The sequence below is a fragment of the Bubalus kerabau genome, chromosome 5 (genome assembly GCF_029407905.1).
Source record: "Bubalus kerabau isolate K-KA32 ecotype Philippines breed swamp buffalo chromosome 5, PCC_UOA_SB_1v2, whole genome shotgun sequence".
Classification (NCBI taxonomy): domain Eukaryota; kingdom Metazoa; phylum Chordata; class Mammalia; order Artiodactyla; family Bovidae; genus Bubalus; species Bubalus kerabau.
The window spans coordinates 729,222-744,302 of NC_073628.1; the positions used below are offsets into that span (position 1 = coordinate 729,222).

A 15,081-nucleotide genomic window follows, 5' to 3' on the forward strand; every position below is an offset into this window, starting at 1 on the left:
ATTTGGTCACGGAGAAAGCAAGGGAATTCCAGAGAAGCATCTATTGCTGCACCATTGACCACACTAAGCTTCTGTGTGGATCACAACAAACGGGAAGATTTCCTAAGGAGATGGGACGACCAGACCACCTTCCCTGTCTTCCGAGAAACCTGTATACAGGTCAAGAAGCAGTAGTTAGAACTGGACATGGAACAACGAAGTGGTTCCAAATTGGGAAAGGCTATATATTGTCACCTTGCTTATTTAACTTCTCTGCAGAGTACATCATGTGAAATGCTGGGCTGGTTGAATCACAAACTGGAATCAAGATTGCTTGGAGAAATATCAACAACCTCAGATAAGCAGATGATACCACTCTAATGGCAGAAAGGGAAGAGGAACTAAAGAGCAAGCCTCTTGATGAGGGTTAAAGAGGAGGGTGGAAAATGCTGGCTTAAAGCTCAACATTCAAAAACGAGGTGCCGTCTGGTCCCATCCTGTGTGTGTGCTGAGTTGCTTCAGTTGTGTCCAGCTCTGTGACCCTTTGGACTATTGCCTGGCAAGTTCCTCTGTTGATGGGATTCTCTGGTCCCATCACTTCTTGGCAAGTAGAAGGGGAAAAATTCGAAGCACTGACAGATTTTATTTTCTTGGGCTCTCACATCACTGCGGATGGTGACTGCAGCCATGAAATTAAGACACTTGTTCCTTGGAAGAAAAGCTGTGACAAACCTAGACAGTGTATTAAACACAGACATCAGCCAACAAGGTTCCCTACAGTCAAGGCTGTGGTTTTCCCAGTAGTCCTGTACAGATGTGAGAGTTGGACCATAAAGAAAGGAGGCTGAGCTTCGAAGAATTGATGCTTTTGAACTGGGATGCTGGAGAAGACTCTTGAGAATCCCTTGGACTGCAAGGAGATCAAACCAGTCCATTCTAAAGGAAATCAGTCCTGAATATTCATTGGAAGGACTGATGCTGACACGGAAGCTCTAATACTTTGGCTACCTGATGTGAAGAATTCACTCATTTGAAAAGACCCTGATGCTGGGAAAGATTGAAGGCAGAAGGAGAAGGGGGATGACAGGATGAGATGGTTGGATGGCATCACCGACTCCATGGACATGAGTTTGAGTGAACTCTGGGAGTTGGTGATGGACAGGGAGGCCTGACGTGCTGCAGCCCGTGCGGTCTTACAGAGTCGGACACGACTGAGTGACTGAACACCTGCAAATGGTCCCCATGTGTGAGTCCTCAGCATAACCTGAGGGCAGGCGGGCTGTTGCCTGGGTTGGGTGCGTCCGTGTGCTGGAGAGAGGAGGAGTGGCTCTCGGAAAGATGAGTGCTCCAGAACCAGCGTGGTGCTCACTGCAGGCACGCAGTGACTCCGGGAGGGACTCGGGTGTTGTAAGTGGACGCTGGCCCGCAGGAGGGTCCAAATGAGTTCTCACAGGCTGGGTTCTTGCTTCGACATGATCCTCAGGATCATAAGAACCCTGCGGGCTTCTGGAACTTGTGTGCCCGGGCGGGGGCAGTGCCACCCCTGTGCAGCGGGCGAGGGGACACGTGAGTGACTGTGATGAGCTGCACACTGTGTCTCCTGTGGTCTGAGAGGGGCATTGGAAGGACTTTTTTCTTTGTCTTCTGCCTCGTGTCAAAACGTAAAAAGCCAAAACAACAAAGCAGTTAAAAAGAAACCTATTCTGCAGAACTTTTATCTACTTTTTCTCTGTAACACAATAGGACTTAGAGGCGTTTGAGGGTGCGTGCTAATGTGGTTCCTGCTTAGTCATTTCGCCTCTTAAGACTCTCTTAGATGCTCGACAGTAGCGTGCACAGCTGTGTTCCTAAACCCAGACGTTGCTTTTTGGCGCTGTGGGCGGCGAGGGCGCAGGCACTTGTGTTGCGTGAAGTCACGCCCGGCAGCTTCTGCACTGACCTCTTCCCCTGTTTTCCAGTCCACGCCGTCTCCGTCGGCAGACCTCCTGGGTCTGGGGGCTGCACCCCCTGTCCCCGCAGGCCCCCCACCCTCTTCCGGCGGGCTGCTCGTGGATGTCTTCTCAGACTCGCCCTCTGCGGCTGCGCCCCTGGCTCCCGGCTCCGAGGACAACTTTGCCAGGTAGTCTGCCTCCCGTCCCGAGGGGGCCTCCCTCTCTCCCGAGTGTGTCCCACCAGGCGGCAGGCGGCAGCCGGCGTCCATCCCCGCAGCCTCTCACCCTGCTGGGCCTGTGCCCTGGACTCCCTGTCTCCAGTTACGGAGGAAGCTGGGACTCCAGGCGGGCGAAGGAGCGGGCCGCCCCAGGGCTCTCGCTGTAGCTCACCCCATCCTCTGCACTGTGCTCCTGGTCCTCCAGTCATGCCCATGGCTGCCCTCCTGGGGCCTAGCTGATGTTTAAGAAGTGCTTTTCAGTCGCTGCTTTGTCCTGTGGGATCTGTGCCAACAGACCCCACAGGCCCTTCCTGCGCTGCCTCTGTCCGCTCTCCACTCGTCACCTGTGTGACCGGTGTCCCACGTCGGCGTCCCTGCTGTGGGCTGGTGGAGTGCTGCATGGGCTTGCCTTCGCTGGGTTCCCTGAGGCCTCCCTTCCTCCCTGCCTCCGGTGCTTGGTGGGTCCTGTCCCTTCTCGGCTTGCTCTTTGTGCCTCTGTCTCTTGAATCTTACGTCTGGATGAAAGGTGGGCACCCCCCATCTCCGTGATGGTTAGTGATGTTGACCATCTTTTCACCTGCCTGTGGCCATCTGTATGTCTTCTTTGGAAAAGTGTCTGTTCAGGTCTTCTGCCCGTTTTTTAATTGGGTGGCTTGGTTGCTTTGAATTGAGCTGCATGAGCTGTCTGTATGGTTGGAGGTTAACCCTGCGCTGGTTCTGCCATTTGCAGATGTTTTCTCCCGTTCAGTGGGTTTTGCTGATGGTTCTCTACTGTGTGAAAGCTTTTAATTAGATCCCATTTGTTTTTGCATTTGTTTCCTTTGCCCCAAGCTGATCCAGGGAAAAGCTCCTGTGATTTATGTGAAAGTGCGCTCTGCCCGTGTTCTCTCGTAGGAGTTTAGTGGTCTCAGGTCTCACGTTTAGGTCTTTCATCCGCTTTGAGTTCATTTTTGCGTGTGGTGTGAGAAGGTGTTCTGGTTTCATTGTCTTCCACGGAGCTGTCCAGCTTTCCCGGCACCAGGGGCCGGGCGGGCGCGGGTGTGTGTGTGCGGGGTGCCTGTGTCAGTGGGGAGCCCCGGGCAGGTGAGCAGCACTGTCACGGAAAGCAGGCTGACCCGCCCGTGGGCCCCGCTCGACTCACCTCCTGTCTGCGGGGCTGCTTGCAGCAGTGCTCGTTGGAATGTCGCCTGCTTTTCTTGTTCTGTCCCAGAGAAGGTTTCCAGCCTTCGTGTTCCTTAAACCCCTTTTCAGAACTTATCTTGGTATTTTCAGTGGGTGACTTTGAGTGACTCACACGCTGTCCCTTGTCCCTAGGTTTGTCTGTAAAAATAACGGTGTGTTGTTTGAAAACCAGCTGCTTCAGATCGGACTGAAGTCTGAGTTTCGGCAGAATTTAGGTATGCATTTTACTTCTTTAATGAAAACATCTCTTTTAAGGGTCTAGTTTCCAGAATATATAAAGGACTCCAAATCAAAAACAGGGAAAGAACCCAGGTGAAAAAATGGACAAAAATCTTGAATAGACATTTCTTTGAGGAAGACATTCAGGTGTCCAGAAGCGCTAGACAAGGCGCCTGCATCACTAACAACCTGGGGTGCGGTGAGGCCACACTGAGGTGTGTTCACACCCGCAGTGGCTGGCTGTGAGCGCGGAGCCAGCGCCGGCGGACAGGAGGGACCGGAGCCCCGTGCGCTGTTGGTGGGCCTGTCAGTGGGGCGGCTGTTGCGGAAACAGAGGAGGTTTCTTACAAGATTAAAAGTAGGATCACCGTGTACATGACCTAGCCTTTCCACTTCTGGGTGTTTACCCAAAAGATGTGACAAGAAAGCAGGGCTGAGCAGACACTTGCACACCCACATTCGCAGCAGCATCACGCACAGTCGCCAAAAGGTGGAGACAGCCCCAGTGCCCACCCCGATGAGTGCATGCACCGAACGTGGGATAAACCCACCACGGGTGTTGCTCAGCCTTAAAGGGGAAGGAAACCCTGACACAGGCTGCAGCGTGGATGACCCCTGAGGACGCGATGCTCAGAGAAATAATCCAGGCACAGAAGGACGGATGCTGTCTGACTTCCCCCAGAGGAGGTCCCTGGAGGGGTCTCATCCATAGACACAGGAAGTAGACTGGGGGCTGGGGGCTGAGGCCGTGTGGGGAGGGGAGTGAGTGTCCAGTGGGGATGGCGTGTCCGTTTGGGAAGATGAAGATTTCTGGGGATGATGGTGGGGAAGGTAACACAGCCAGGGGAATGTTCTAGTGTCCCAAGCTGTGCGCCTGGAAACGGTTAGATGGTAAATTGCAGGGTATGTATATTTTGCCACCCTTGTTAAAAAAGCTGTTTTTGCTCCCCCCATATCCCCCCCAAAATCACGCACGCTGACTGTTGGGACGCCCCTCCCCGTACCCTCGTGCAGCCTGTCCTGAAGCGAGTGGGGGGTAAGCAGGGAGGAGGCGGTGTGTCTGCCCCACGGGGACCCCGACCCTTCTCACTGAAACTCAGAACTTCGCGTTGAGCTTAGGCGTGAACTCCGGGCTGCCGTGGGGTCAGCCAGGCGCTCGGTGTTCCTTACACCGTGGGGAGCCATGCACACCTGCGTGTGCTCTAGGAGGTGTGAGGTCACGGTCCACCCTGGACTCCACGGGCGCAGACGTTCACGGGGGCCTGCGTGCGTCTTCTGCTCTGATGGCACAGGGCTCCCCACGCTGTGGCCGAGGGCTCGGGGTGGGACGGGGTGAGGCGGGGGCTCTGCTCTCCCCCTGCAGCTCAGGGGCTGCGATGTGCCCTGTGAACAAGCTGCTCTGCTTCCTTCCAGGTCGGATGTTCATATTTTATGGTAACAAGACCTCCACACAGTTCCTGAATTTTACTCCGACACTTATCTGTTCGGACGACCTCCAGGCCAATATCCTTGGTCCTGTTGCCCCTCGGGCCACAGGCAGAGTGGGTGGGAGGATGGACTGGGAGGACGGACGCTCCCGGGGCTGGTCCTGCAGCTTCAGGGTCTCTGACTGCTCTCAGGCTGCATGTGCCTAACCCTGAGAACTGCCTGCAGGCGTGCTCCAGCCTCCCGTCCCTAGAGGAGTCCCCAGGCAGAGCCAGGGCTGGGGCACTGGGACCCGCTGCAGCCGCAGACAGCCCTGGCGGACAGCAGGGCTGGGCATGAGCGCCTCCCGTCCGTCAGCCTCGCCATGTAGGGGTCTGTCTGGGAGGATGGACTCCCAGATAGTGAGGGGCGGGCGGCCAAACTTGACCGCCAAGGACGCCAGCTTCTTTGGAGAAACTGTGTGAAGCAGGAACCTCCTCACCTCAGACCAAATCTGTTTTTCAGTGAGTTCAGTTGTGTCTGACTCTCTACGACCCCGTGGAGTGTAGCACGCCAGGCTTCCAGGTACACCACCAACTCCCAGAGCTTGTTCAAACTCATGTCAATTGAGTTGGTGATGCCATCCAACCATCTCATCTTCTGTTGTGCCCTTCTCCTCCTAAGATCTATTTTTAAGATAAACACCTTTCAAACGTAAACTGTTGATGCTCAGTGTTTGTGGCTAGCCGTTAAAGACAGCGTGCAGGTGTTGTCTGCGGGCAGGATGAGTGCTCTGTCCTGCTGAGCCCCTCCTGGTGCCCCTCCGGCCGCGGGGCTCAGCTGCATTGCCCTCATTCCCTCGGCCTCCTTGACTCCCGCACGTCTGAGCCTGCAGACCAAGCCCGTGGACCCAACCGTGGATGGGGGCGCACAGGTGCAGCAGGCGGTCAACATCGAGTGTGTGTCGGACTTCACGGAGGCGCCGGTCCTCAACATCCAGTTCAGGTGGGTGTCAGGCCAGGACAGTGCGTGGCTCTAGCTGTCAGTGCCGTGGCGGGGGCCTGCTGCCCGGAGGCCGGCTGCGCAGGAGTGCCGGTGAGGGTCCTCCCTGGGTGCGTGCTCTGTGTCACATGCCCCACACACAGACTGCCTTTGTGGCATGTTTGTGTTGCTGCTTTGCTCGTTCCTGCTGTTTTTCAGTGACCAGTAGAGTGAGTGACCAGGCTACCCTGTTGGGTATTTGTAACGTTAAATTTTGGAAAAGCACGCTCTGAAACATGAACTACATAGAGACCTGAAGACAGTGTACCATGTAAAATCTAGGGAGATAGATGTGCAGAATTTTGCTTCATTCTGTAGGCACTCTTTTCTTTAGTCATTTTATGGAAAAAAGGAACTACCCACACAGTTTAAACTGACTTGGACTGCTGGGGAACGAGAAGAGGTGGCAACTGTCCCTGGTCGTTGTGACCAATCTGGCAGCGTTGGCTGAGGGTGCGTTTCCCAGCGTCCTCGGCTCTCGATGACTGTGTGCTGGAGATGGACAGTCTTCTTGGGGCCCCGGGCCGCCCTTCTGTGCTCCAGGGGTCTCGCACTCAGGACCTTGTCCTGGCCGAGTCTCGGGTTTTCTGCGCATTGTGGACTCCTCCCAGTGGGCCTCTGTGTTGCTCACAGGTACGGGGGAACCTTTCAGAATGTGTCTGTGAAGCTGCCAATCACACTCAACAAGTTTTTCCAGCCCACGGAAATGGCTTCTCAGGATTTCTTCCAGCGCTGGAAGCAGCTGAGCAAGTGAGTGGCAGCTTGTCTGTAGGTGGACAGGTGGGCGGGGCCTGGGCTGCAGCCAGCTGACAGAGTGGCTGCTCTGTCTCCACAGCCCCCAGCAGGAGGTGCAGAGCATCTTCAAGGCCAAGCACCCGATGGACACAGAGGTCACCAAGGCCAAGGTACCTGTCTGGCGATGGACGTTCCCAGGGTCGGGACGTGGCCTGGCCCTCTGAGGAGACTGGTGTGTGCTCCTCTTGGAGGATGCTCCCCTCTGCTGGCGCCGGTGCCATGGGCTCCTGTTTCTCCCCTTTCTTCCCAGATTATCGGCTTTGGCTCTGCGCTCCTGGAGGAAGTCGACCCTAATCCTGCGAACTTTGTGGGTGCGGGCATCATACACACCAGGACCGCCCAGATTGGGTGCCTGCTGCGTCTGGAGCCCAACCTGCAGGCCCAGGTGCAGCCCTGTGACATCGCTGAACACGTTTGAATGGTGTTTACTGCAGTGGAGTTCATGCACAGGGAGATAGGCAGGTCCCAGGGGTGGTCGTCTGGTGCGCTACACAGAGGTGTACACCTGCGTCACCACCACCGCCGCCCACGGTGCACGTGACACTCCCATCGCCCCACGAAGTTCCTGGGCACCCTCGTCAGCCCTGGCCTCCCCGGAAGGCCGCGCTCTGCGGCGTGGGGCCCCCGCTTCGGCAGGCGCTTGTTGCTGCCGTGTCCGTGGGGGGCCCTGTGGAATGTGTGTCTCTCCCTGTGGGGAGGGGCACTGTTGACTTGTCCAGCATGCCTGTCCGTGGACATGGGGCTGCTGCAAACGTCGGGGTCCTTTGTGTGCACATGGCTTCTTTCTCGTGGGTACCACCCGGGTGGGCTGGCAGGCTCACGGCATCCAGGCACCGTCAGCGTTGCTGCCCCGCCGCAGTGTGGTCCTGATGCCCAGCAGCTGTGCCTGAAGGCTCCAGTTGGTCCCCATGTACACGAGTGCTTGTTATGTCAAGCTTTTATTTTAGCTGAAAGTGCCTTTGATGCTTGAGTCTGTCAAACTGGGTGCCTTCAGGGAAGGGCTGAGTAGGGCCTTTGGGGGCTGCTGGTCAGGGCCTGGCCCTAAAGTGGTCTGCTGCCCGGAGCGCCCCTGCCCCACCACTACCTGCTGTGTTCTCTGTTCCAGATGTACCGACTGACACTGCGGACGAGCAGGGAGACTGTCTCTCAGAGGTTGTGTGAATTGCTGTCAGAACAGTTTTAAAGCAGCAAGGGCGGAGCGTCAGGCTCCCGTCTGTGCATCTCTCCTCGTCTCCACCGCTGTCTTTGTTGCTGAGCTGCAGGTCCATGCCCTGCCCGGCATTGCAGCCCCCAGTGCCTCCCAGCCCCGCCCCTCGGCCTCGTCCCTCCTGGGGATGGATTCGGAGCCTGTGTGCCCTTGAGAAAGAGGAGGCTCAGCCTGGACCCAGCCAGCCTGCCGAGTCAGGAAGAAGGGCATGGCTCCCGGGATCAACTCTTACAGAAATCAAGACGGTTCTGTGGTTAAGTCTGCACATTAAAGGGAAATTAGAAGTTCAAATGAAAGTGGAAAGTTTTTTTTGAAATTCTCTCAGGGTGCCGTGTCTCTTATTGGTAGTTCATCTCTGATGCCCTTAGAGGAGAGGCGGTGTTCTGTCTGCAGGACATCATCATCTCGACTGCTTGGATGGCTGATGGGGAGGCTGCCACAGCTGTGGGTGTATGTGCTAGGGGTCTGGGGGCCTGTGGAGGCCGAGTTCTGCATCTACAAGTTAGACGGGGTTGTGTTCTCAGTGACTGTCAGGGAAAACTTGTCCTGAGTGTGCACAGGGGGAGGAGGGTCCCTGGTGGCCCTGGAAGGTGTGTTCCTGGCCTCACGCGTCTTTGAATTCATTTGGGTCATGGTCACCACAGCGGCCCAGGGCTGGGTCCCGGTTGTGATGGCAGGGTGTGGCATGGCTTCTAGAGAATATTCTGGAAGGTGAGCCGTCTCTTCCCTGTGCAGCGGCTCTAACCTGTTGGGGTCACGACTGCAGGCTGAGGTGCCGTGGACCCTGGCCTGTGGGTGGGAGCAGGGAGGACTGCGTGCTGGGGGGCGGGGCTGAGGTGGCAACAGCCCCCACGTGCGTGGCTCTCCGCGCCTCACCTGCACCCTGAGATGCCGAGGTGGGGCCTGTGTCGTTCCCTGGGTTTCCAGGGGAGACCAGGCTCCTCACCGCCCCGTGGGGGCCGCCACATGGGTCAGGGGAACATGGCGGCCCTCTGCTGGGTGCAGGTCCTTGGGGAGGCAACTTCCGGGAGTCGCCATGTGGGTGCTGGGGCCCCACCATACCGCTGATGCCCCACTCAAGGTTCCCACACCTGGCACCCTGCACAGTCCTCCACGTGTGGCCATGGGGCCTGAGACTACGCGCGAGAGGCAGCTGGTGGCGCCGCTTGGCACGGCAGGTGGATGGTGTGGCCGTCCTGCTTTTTGTTCAAGCCCCGGTTTGTGGACTGCCCAGCTCTGGGCTGGTTTCCTGTTAGCCGATGCCCTCCTTCCACCCACCATTCTAGCTAAGCGTTCATCTGCAAAGCAAAAGCAATGCCAGGGTGCTGATGGGAACGTGTGGTCTCTAGAGGGAAGGGCCCTGTGGGGCCATAAGCGCTGATGACACGGGCCGTCATCTGGCCCCAATTACCAGTCACAGGGCAGAAGCCTCAGTGTGCCCAGATGACGTGCCTTTTGCTTTGCACTTGGACTCAGAATGTGGGTTGAGCCTGCAGGACTCACTGTGCGTGTTGGGGGCCCGCCTTCTAGAGGGCGGGGGTCTAGGGGACAAGTGGGCCCAGGAGTTCCTTCCTGGAGAGTAAGCCTGCTGAGCTCAGGCAGGGTGACCCCAGCCACAGGTGGGGTGCAGGGTCCCTTAAGACGAGGGTGTCACGAGAGAGTAGTCCTGAGCTAGGAGAGGGGCCAGGGCCGGCAGGGGAGGGGAGGGGAAGGCCTGGGGCCACAGCAGTGTCCCTTCTGGGCCCAGACTGATATTGGGCCAGTCCCGTGGACCAGGAGTGGATCTGGGGGCTTCTGAACGCGAGGGTGTGGGAGCCAGCAGGAGTCTTCGTGAGCCTTTGTGCTTTGACTAGTGTGTTTATTTGTCACCCGTTCACCAGGGCTGTGGTGCACAGCGCCTGGGTGCCCCCTCCCCAGGGTGAGCTTTGTCGGCAGGCAGGTGGGGTGCTCCTCCCCCTTTGCTTCCCTCTGTGTGCCGTGACCTGTGTCTCTCCCTGATCCTCTGCTCAGGGGCCCGGCCTCCCCAGGAGCCCCTTCTGGACGGCCTTCCTTGCTGCTCTCACCCTGGGTCCTGGTTCCAGCAGGCCTGGAGGCTGTGTGCACGAGCAGTGGGCATGGCAGGCAGTGCCCTGTGTGGCCCCGGAGGCCAGCCAGTCCAGTGCAGCCTGCTGGGTCCAGTCGGAGTCTGCAGAACCCCCGCCTGCACCTCCTTCCTCTTTGGGGGCCTAGGTGAGCCACCTCTGAGGGCTCTCGGAGGCCACGGCTGTGCCTCGGAAGGGGCTGCGGGGCCCAGCGTGTCGGGGTGGTTTTGTGGATGCAGCTCTAGTCTCCGCAGCGCCGGCGGCAGCACGCACAGCTGCTGAACACTTGCATCGTGAGCACCAGCTGCTGCCCCTGCACTGCAGGGTCTGCACAGGGCAGCACGAGCTGCTCCTCGTAGGAGCTGACGGGGTGGCAGCAGCTGCAGGTGGTGGCCACTTGCATGGTGTTGATGTTGAAGCTGCAGAGGAGCAGTGGTGGAGCGTGCGTCAGGGCAGCTGCCTCAGGGTGCCCCTCCCGGGCCCTTGGAGAGGTGGGCACCAGGATCCCAGCCTGGGCCTTCAGGCAGGGGCTGGCTCCCGTTTCTGAGGTCCCCTGCTCCCAGCAGGTGTGGCGCAGACAGGTGTGTGTAGGGGGGCCAGGGTGGCCTGACGGGGTGGCACGCTGCTGGGGCTGGGAGCTCTCGGTGGATCTTCCCTAGCTTCTGTGAGAAGTGCCTCTGTTGGGCAGGGCGGGCTCCCAGCCCAGGACCCGGACAGGTGCTGCCCAGGGCCCATGGCTCACCTGGCCGAGGAGGTGCACGCACCCTCGCAGCGGGTCACTGTGATGTTGGCCGTGCACCCCTGGTACGTGACTTCTTCCTCAGACTCCTTCACGCTGCAGGCCCCTGGGCGTGGAGAGGCGGGCATCAGACAGCGACCCCGGGGCGTGGCCTCTGGGGGCTCCGCACCTGGCCCCCTCGAGAGCAGGAGCTGATGTACCTGGCTCTAGGACGGGGGTTTTTAACCCCTTGTTCTGCGGCACAGTGGGTGGTGCTGGCTCCGCTGAGGGAAGGCTGCCAGCTGCCTGACTACTTAGATGATCTCAACGGGGCCACTTGGACACCTGCCCACAGTGGCGTCTCTCCTGGGTCCCCACACTGGGCCCCGGGCCATCTCCCCTTGTCTGAGCCCCACCAAGGTCAGACCTCACAGCTTTGTGTAGAAACAAAGCCTAATAGTAAGTCTCTTGTTGTTTTTTCTTACTGAAAACTGGCTGCATTGGGAGTCCCTTAAGGTCGAGGGTTTCTCAGAGGGTGAGGCAGATTCCAGCCCTGGCCCTGGTGGAGCCATGCTCAGCCCCCAGCCTCCCTCACCACCTTCCTCCCGGCCCAGCACCAACCTGTGGGCAGAGGTGTCTCTGGTCTGCTGGTCTCAGTGCCTGTGAGAGGGATGGGGTAGGTGTCAGTGTGCCCCACGGGAACAGATGGTATCGCACGAACTCCCTGCAGCGGTCTGTGCTACTGGGGGCAGGCTGGATGTGGACCCGGCTGTGAGCTCTGCCCTGCATCCATTGCAGTGGACAGGCTTGGGTGCCCGTCAGAGAACTGCCAGTGTGGGACTTGAGTGAAAAAGGGAAGACTGGACAGTGTCTCTCACCTTCCCACCTGCCCCCATGCGAGGCCTGCCTGTGGCTTCAAGCCCTGCCTGCCTTGCTTTTCCACTGGAGGTGAGGTGAGAGGCTTGGTGGGGACAGAGCTCGGGGTGCGTCCCTGTGGTTCCCATTGCCCCAGCCCTCCTCTGCTCCATCTCTTGCTCTCACCCCGCAGTCTGGTCTCCTCCTCGACAGGCAGCCTCTCCCTGGTCCTCGTCCCGCAGGAGAGCAGGCTGCCTGTCAGTGCCACCCTGCAGTGGCAGGTGTCCCACTGCGGGAAGCCTGGGGATGCATGCCATGCAAGGGAGAGGCATCCCTGGAGGACAGGGGGCTCGGGCAGGTCTCGAGCAGGAAGGCAGAGCAGAGCTGGAGGCACCTGCAGCACTGAGGCCTGGGCACCCCAGCCACGAGTTCCAGTTCAGCCCCTGGCAGGCACCTGAAGTGAGGTGTGTGTGTGCTTTCTGTAACCTGGGCGAGGCTGGCCAGGCTGGAGTTCACTGACCTGGCCAAGAAAGGCCGAGGAGAGGCCCAGAGGACATGTGAGCAGCATGCAGCAGAGGGCAGGATGGAGAGGGGGTGGGGGAGCTGTGGCCCTGTCCTTCCAGACACCCCCAGGACACGGCTGAAGCACCAGAGCTCGGAGACCTGGGGTGGCACGCCAGGGCTGGCCAGAGGCTGCGGCTGCAGCTCCAGCTGGTTGTGCATGACCCCAAGTCTGCTCATGGTCCTGTGCTGCCCTACCATCCCTAGGCAGGGCAAGTGATAGCTTTAGAGGGGAGAAACACACACTTGCTGTGAGAGCCAGACCAGCCTCTGTGGGTGTGGGCAAGGCGTGATGGGGTGCAGCAGAGGTTGGGGGAGAGGCAGCACCCACAGGGTCATCAGGAGGTGTGAGGGGACAAGGAAAGGCGGGGATCCAATGGGAGTGGCCCAGAGCGTTGTCCAGAGCACAGACAAGGCTGAGAAACGTGCCCCGTGGGTCGTGAGGTGGCTACAGAGCTGTCACTCACCTGCAGAGCTGGGAAGAGATGTGACGAGAGAGGAGATGGACTGGCTCTCAGTGGACACGGACCCGGTGGTGGGGAGGGAGGAGCTTCCGTGTGCAGTGATGGAGCTGGCTAGGAACACAGTCGTCTGCAGCCTGGTGGTACTCGGCGGTCTGGTGGTGAGGTTGGTGGCTGGAGAACTTGGGACGGCTGTCACCCCCAGTGTAGAAGACAGGAGGCCGTGGGTGGGGGTTTGGGTGGTGAAAGAGGTGGACTGGGCGGTGGTGGACTGAGAGGATGGGACAGAGGAAGTGGGGCTGCTGACCGTGGTCCGGGGTGTAGACAGGATGACGGTACTAACAGTGGGGGCAGGGGACAGGGTGGGAGCTGATGGAGGTGACAGGGAGGCCCTGATGGGTGTGGAGGCGGCTGGGGAAGGGGGGCTGGTTGGCAGGGATGCTGTTTGTGACATCGTCAGAGGTGCAGAGGGCGAGGGACTGTGTGGAGCTGAGCTGACGCTTGGGATGCTGTGTGAAGTGGAGACTGCAGAAGGGGAAGGGGAAGACGATATCAAAGGAGAGGTGTTCGAGGACCCGTGAGGAGGAGGAGAGGAAACAGTGGGCAAGGAGGAGGGGATCGGGACAGTGGAAGAAGAGGGGTAATGGCGAAGAGTCGACACAGAAACGGAAGTGGTTAAAGGACTTTGGCTTGGGTTCAGAGAAGCTGGAGAAGACAATGGAGAGCTGAAGCTAGAGCTTTGTGGTGGTGCTGTGCTGACTGAGCTCTGGGTTTGTGTGGTCCCTGTTGTGGTCTTTGTGAGTGGCAGGGTTGTGGGTGTGGTGCTCCCTATTGTTGTTGTCAGCAGTGGGGATGTGGATGTGGGTGCCGTGGATGTGACCGGCACGTGTGTCAATGGCGTTGGGGTGCCAGTAGGCTTTGTGGTGGAGTAGGTAGCATGGGACTCAGTTGGGGTGATGATTCGGTGAGAGGTTGGAGTCACAGATGTTGACACATGGATGGGAAGGGTCTCTGGATGTGATGGGGTGGAATGGGTGGTGGTGGTCTGGAAGGATGTTCCTGTTGGCAGGGCTGTTGTGTGAGAGGTGGTGTGGACAGAAAAGGTGGCACTGGAGTGAGTGGTGAATGGAGTGTGTGGCCCAGTGGGGGCGGCTGTTGTGGTGTGTGTCACGGGTGTTCCAGTGCCTCTACTGGTAGATGGAAGGGAGATAGTACTGAGCAGTGGAGAAGTGGTTACAGGGAGGATGGTTGAAGTAGAGTGTGATATTGGGGCTGTGGAGGTTGTTATTGTGCTGACCGAGTTTTGGGCTTGAGTGGTCCCCGTTGTGGTCTTTGTCAGTGGTGGGACTGTGGGTGCGGTGGTCTTTGTCAGTGGTGTGGCTGTGGATGTAGTGGTCTCTGTGGTGGTCTTTGTCAGTGGTGTGACTGTGGGTGTGTTGGTCTTTGTCAGTGGTGTGGCTGTGGTGGTCTCTGTGGTGGTCTTTGTCAGTGGTGTGGCTGTGGGTGTGGTGGTTTCTGTCAGTGGTGTGTCTGTGTGTATGGTGGTCTCTGTTGTGGTCTCTGTCAGTGGTGTGGCTGTGGATGTGGTGGTGTTTGTCAGTGGTGTGGCTGTGGTGGTTTCTGTGGTGGTTTCTGTCAGTGGTGTGGCTGTGGATGTGGTGGTCTCTGTTGTTTTTGTCAGTGGTGTGGCTGTGGATGTGGTTGTCTCTGTCAGTGGTGTGGCTGTGGGTGTGGTGGTTTCTGTTGTGGTCTTTGTCAGTGGTGTGGCTGTGGATGTGGTTGTCTCTGTCAATGGTGTGGCTGTGGGTGTGGTGGTCTCTGTTGTTTTTGTCAGTGGTGTGGCTGTGGATGTGGTTGTCTCTGTCAGTGGTGTGGCTGTGGGTGTGGTGGTTTCTGTTGTGGTCTTTGTCAGTGGTGTGGCTGTGGGTGTGGTGGTCTCTGTCAGTGGTGTGACTGTGGGTGTAGTGGATTTTGTGGTGGTCTCTGTCAGTGGTGTGGATGTGGTAGTTTCTCTGGTTGTCTTTGTCAGTGGTGTGCCTGTGGATGTGGTTGTCTCTGTCAGTGGTGTGGCTGTGGGTGTGGTGGTCTCTGTTGTTTTTGTCAGTGGTGTGGCTGTGGATGTGGTTGTCTCTGTCAGTGGTGTGGCTGTGGGTGTGGTGGTTTCTGTTGTGGTCTCTGTCAGTGGAGTGGCTGTGGATGTGGTAGTTTCTCTGGTTGTCTTTGTCAGTGGTGTGGCTGTAGATGTGGTGGTCTCTGTCAGTGCTGTGGCTGTGCTGGTTTCTGTGTTGGTCTTTGTCAGTGGTGTGGCTGTAGATGTGGTGGTTTCTCTGGTTGTCTTGGTCCATAGTGTGACTGTGGGTGTGGTGGTCTCTGTTGTAGTCTCTGTCAGTGGTGTGACTCTGGGTGTGGTGGTCTCTGTCTGTGGTGTG

General features: G+C 58.2%; 1 protein-coding gene across 4 annotated transcripts in view; it reads left to right on the forward strand.

Annotated features, from left to right (window-relative positions):
• The window catches only part of AP2A2 (adaptor related protein complex 2 subunit alpha 2), a 67,072-nt gene extending 58,800 nt beyond the window's left edge, over window positions 1–8,272 (forward strand). For all 4 annotated transcript variants that reach the window (XM_055580495.1, XM_055580496.1, XM_055580493.1 and 1 more), the window contains exons 15-22: window positions 1,938–2,098; window positions 3,443–3,525; window positions 4,943–5,032; window positions 5,815–5,938; window positions 6,608–6,724; window positions 6,810–6,879; window positions 7,020–7,154; window positions 7,875–8,272. In XM_055580495.1, coding sequence (XP_055436470.1) covers window positions 1,938–2,098; window positions 3,443–3,525; window positions 4,943–5,032; window positions 5,815–5,938; window positions 6,608–6,724; window positions 6,810–6,879; window positions 7,020–7,154; window positions 7,875–7,952 — 858 coding nt within the window. In that variant the 3' untranslated portion in view covers window positions 7,953–8,272. The remainder of the gene's footprint in view (window positions 1–1,937; window positions 2,099–3,442; window positions 3,526–4,942; window positions 5,033–5,814; window positions 5,939–6,607; window positions 6,725–6,809; window positions 6,880–7,019; window positions 7,155–7,874) is intronic.
• The last annotated feature ends 6,809 nt before the right edge of the window (window positions 8,273–15,081 follow it).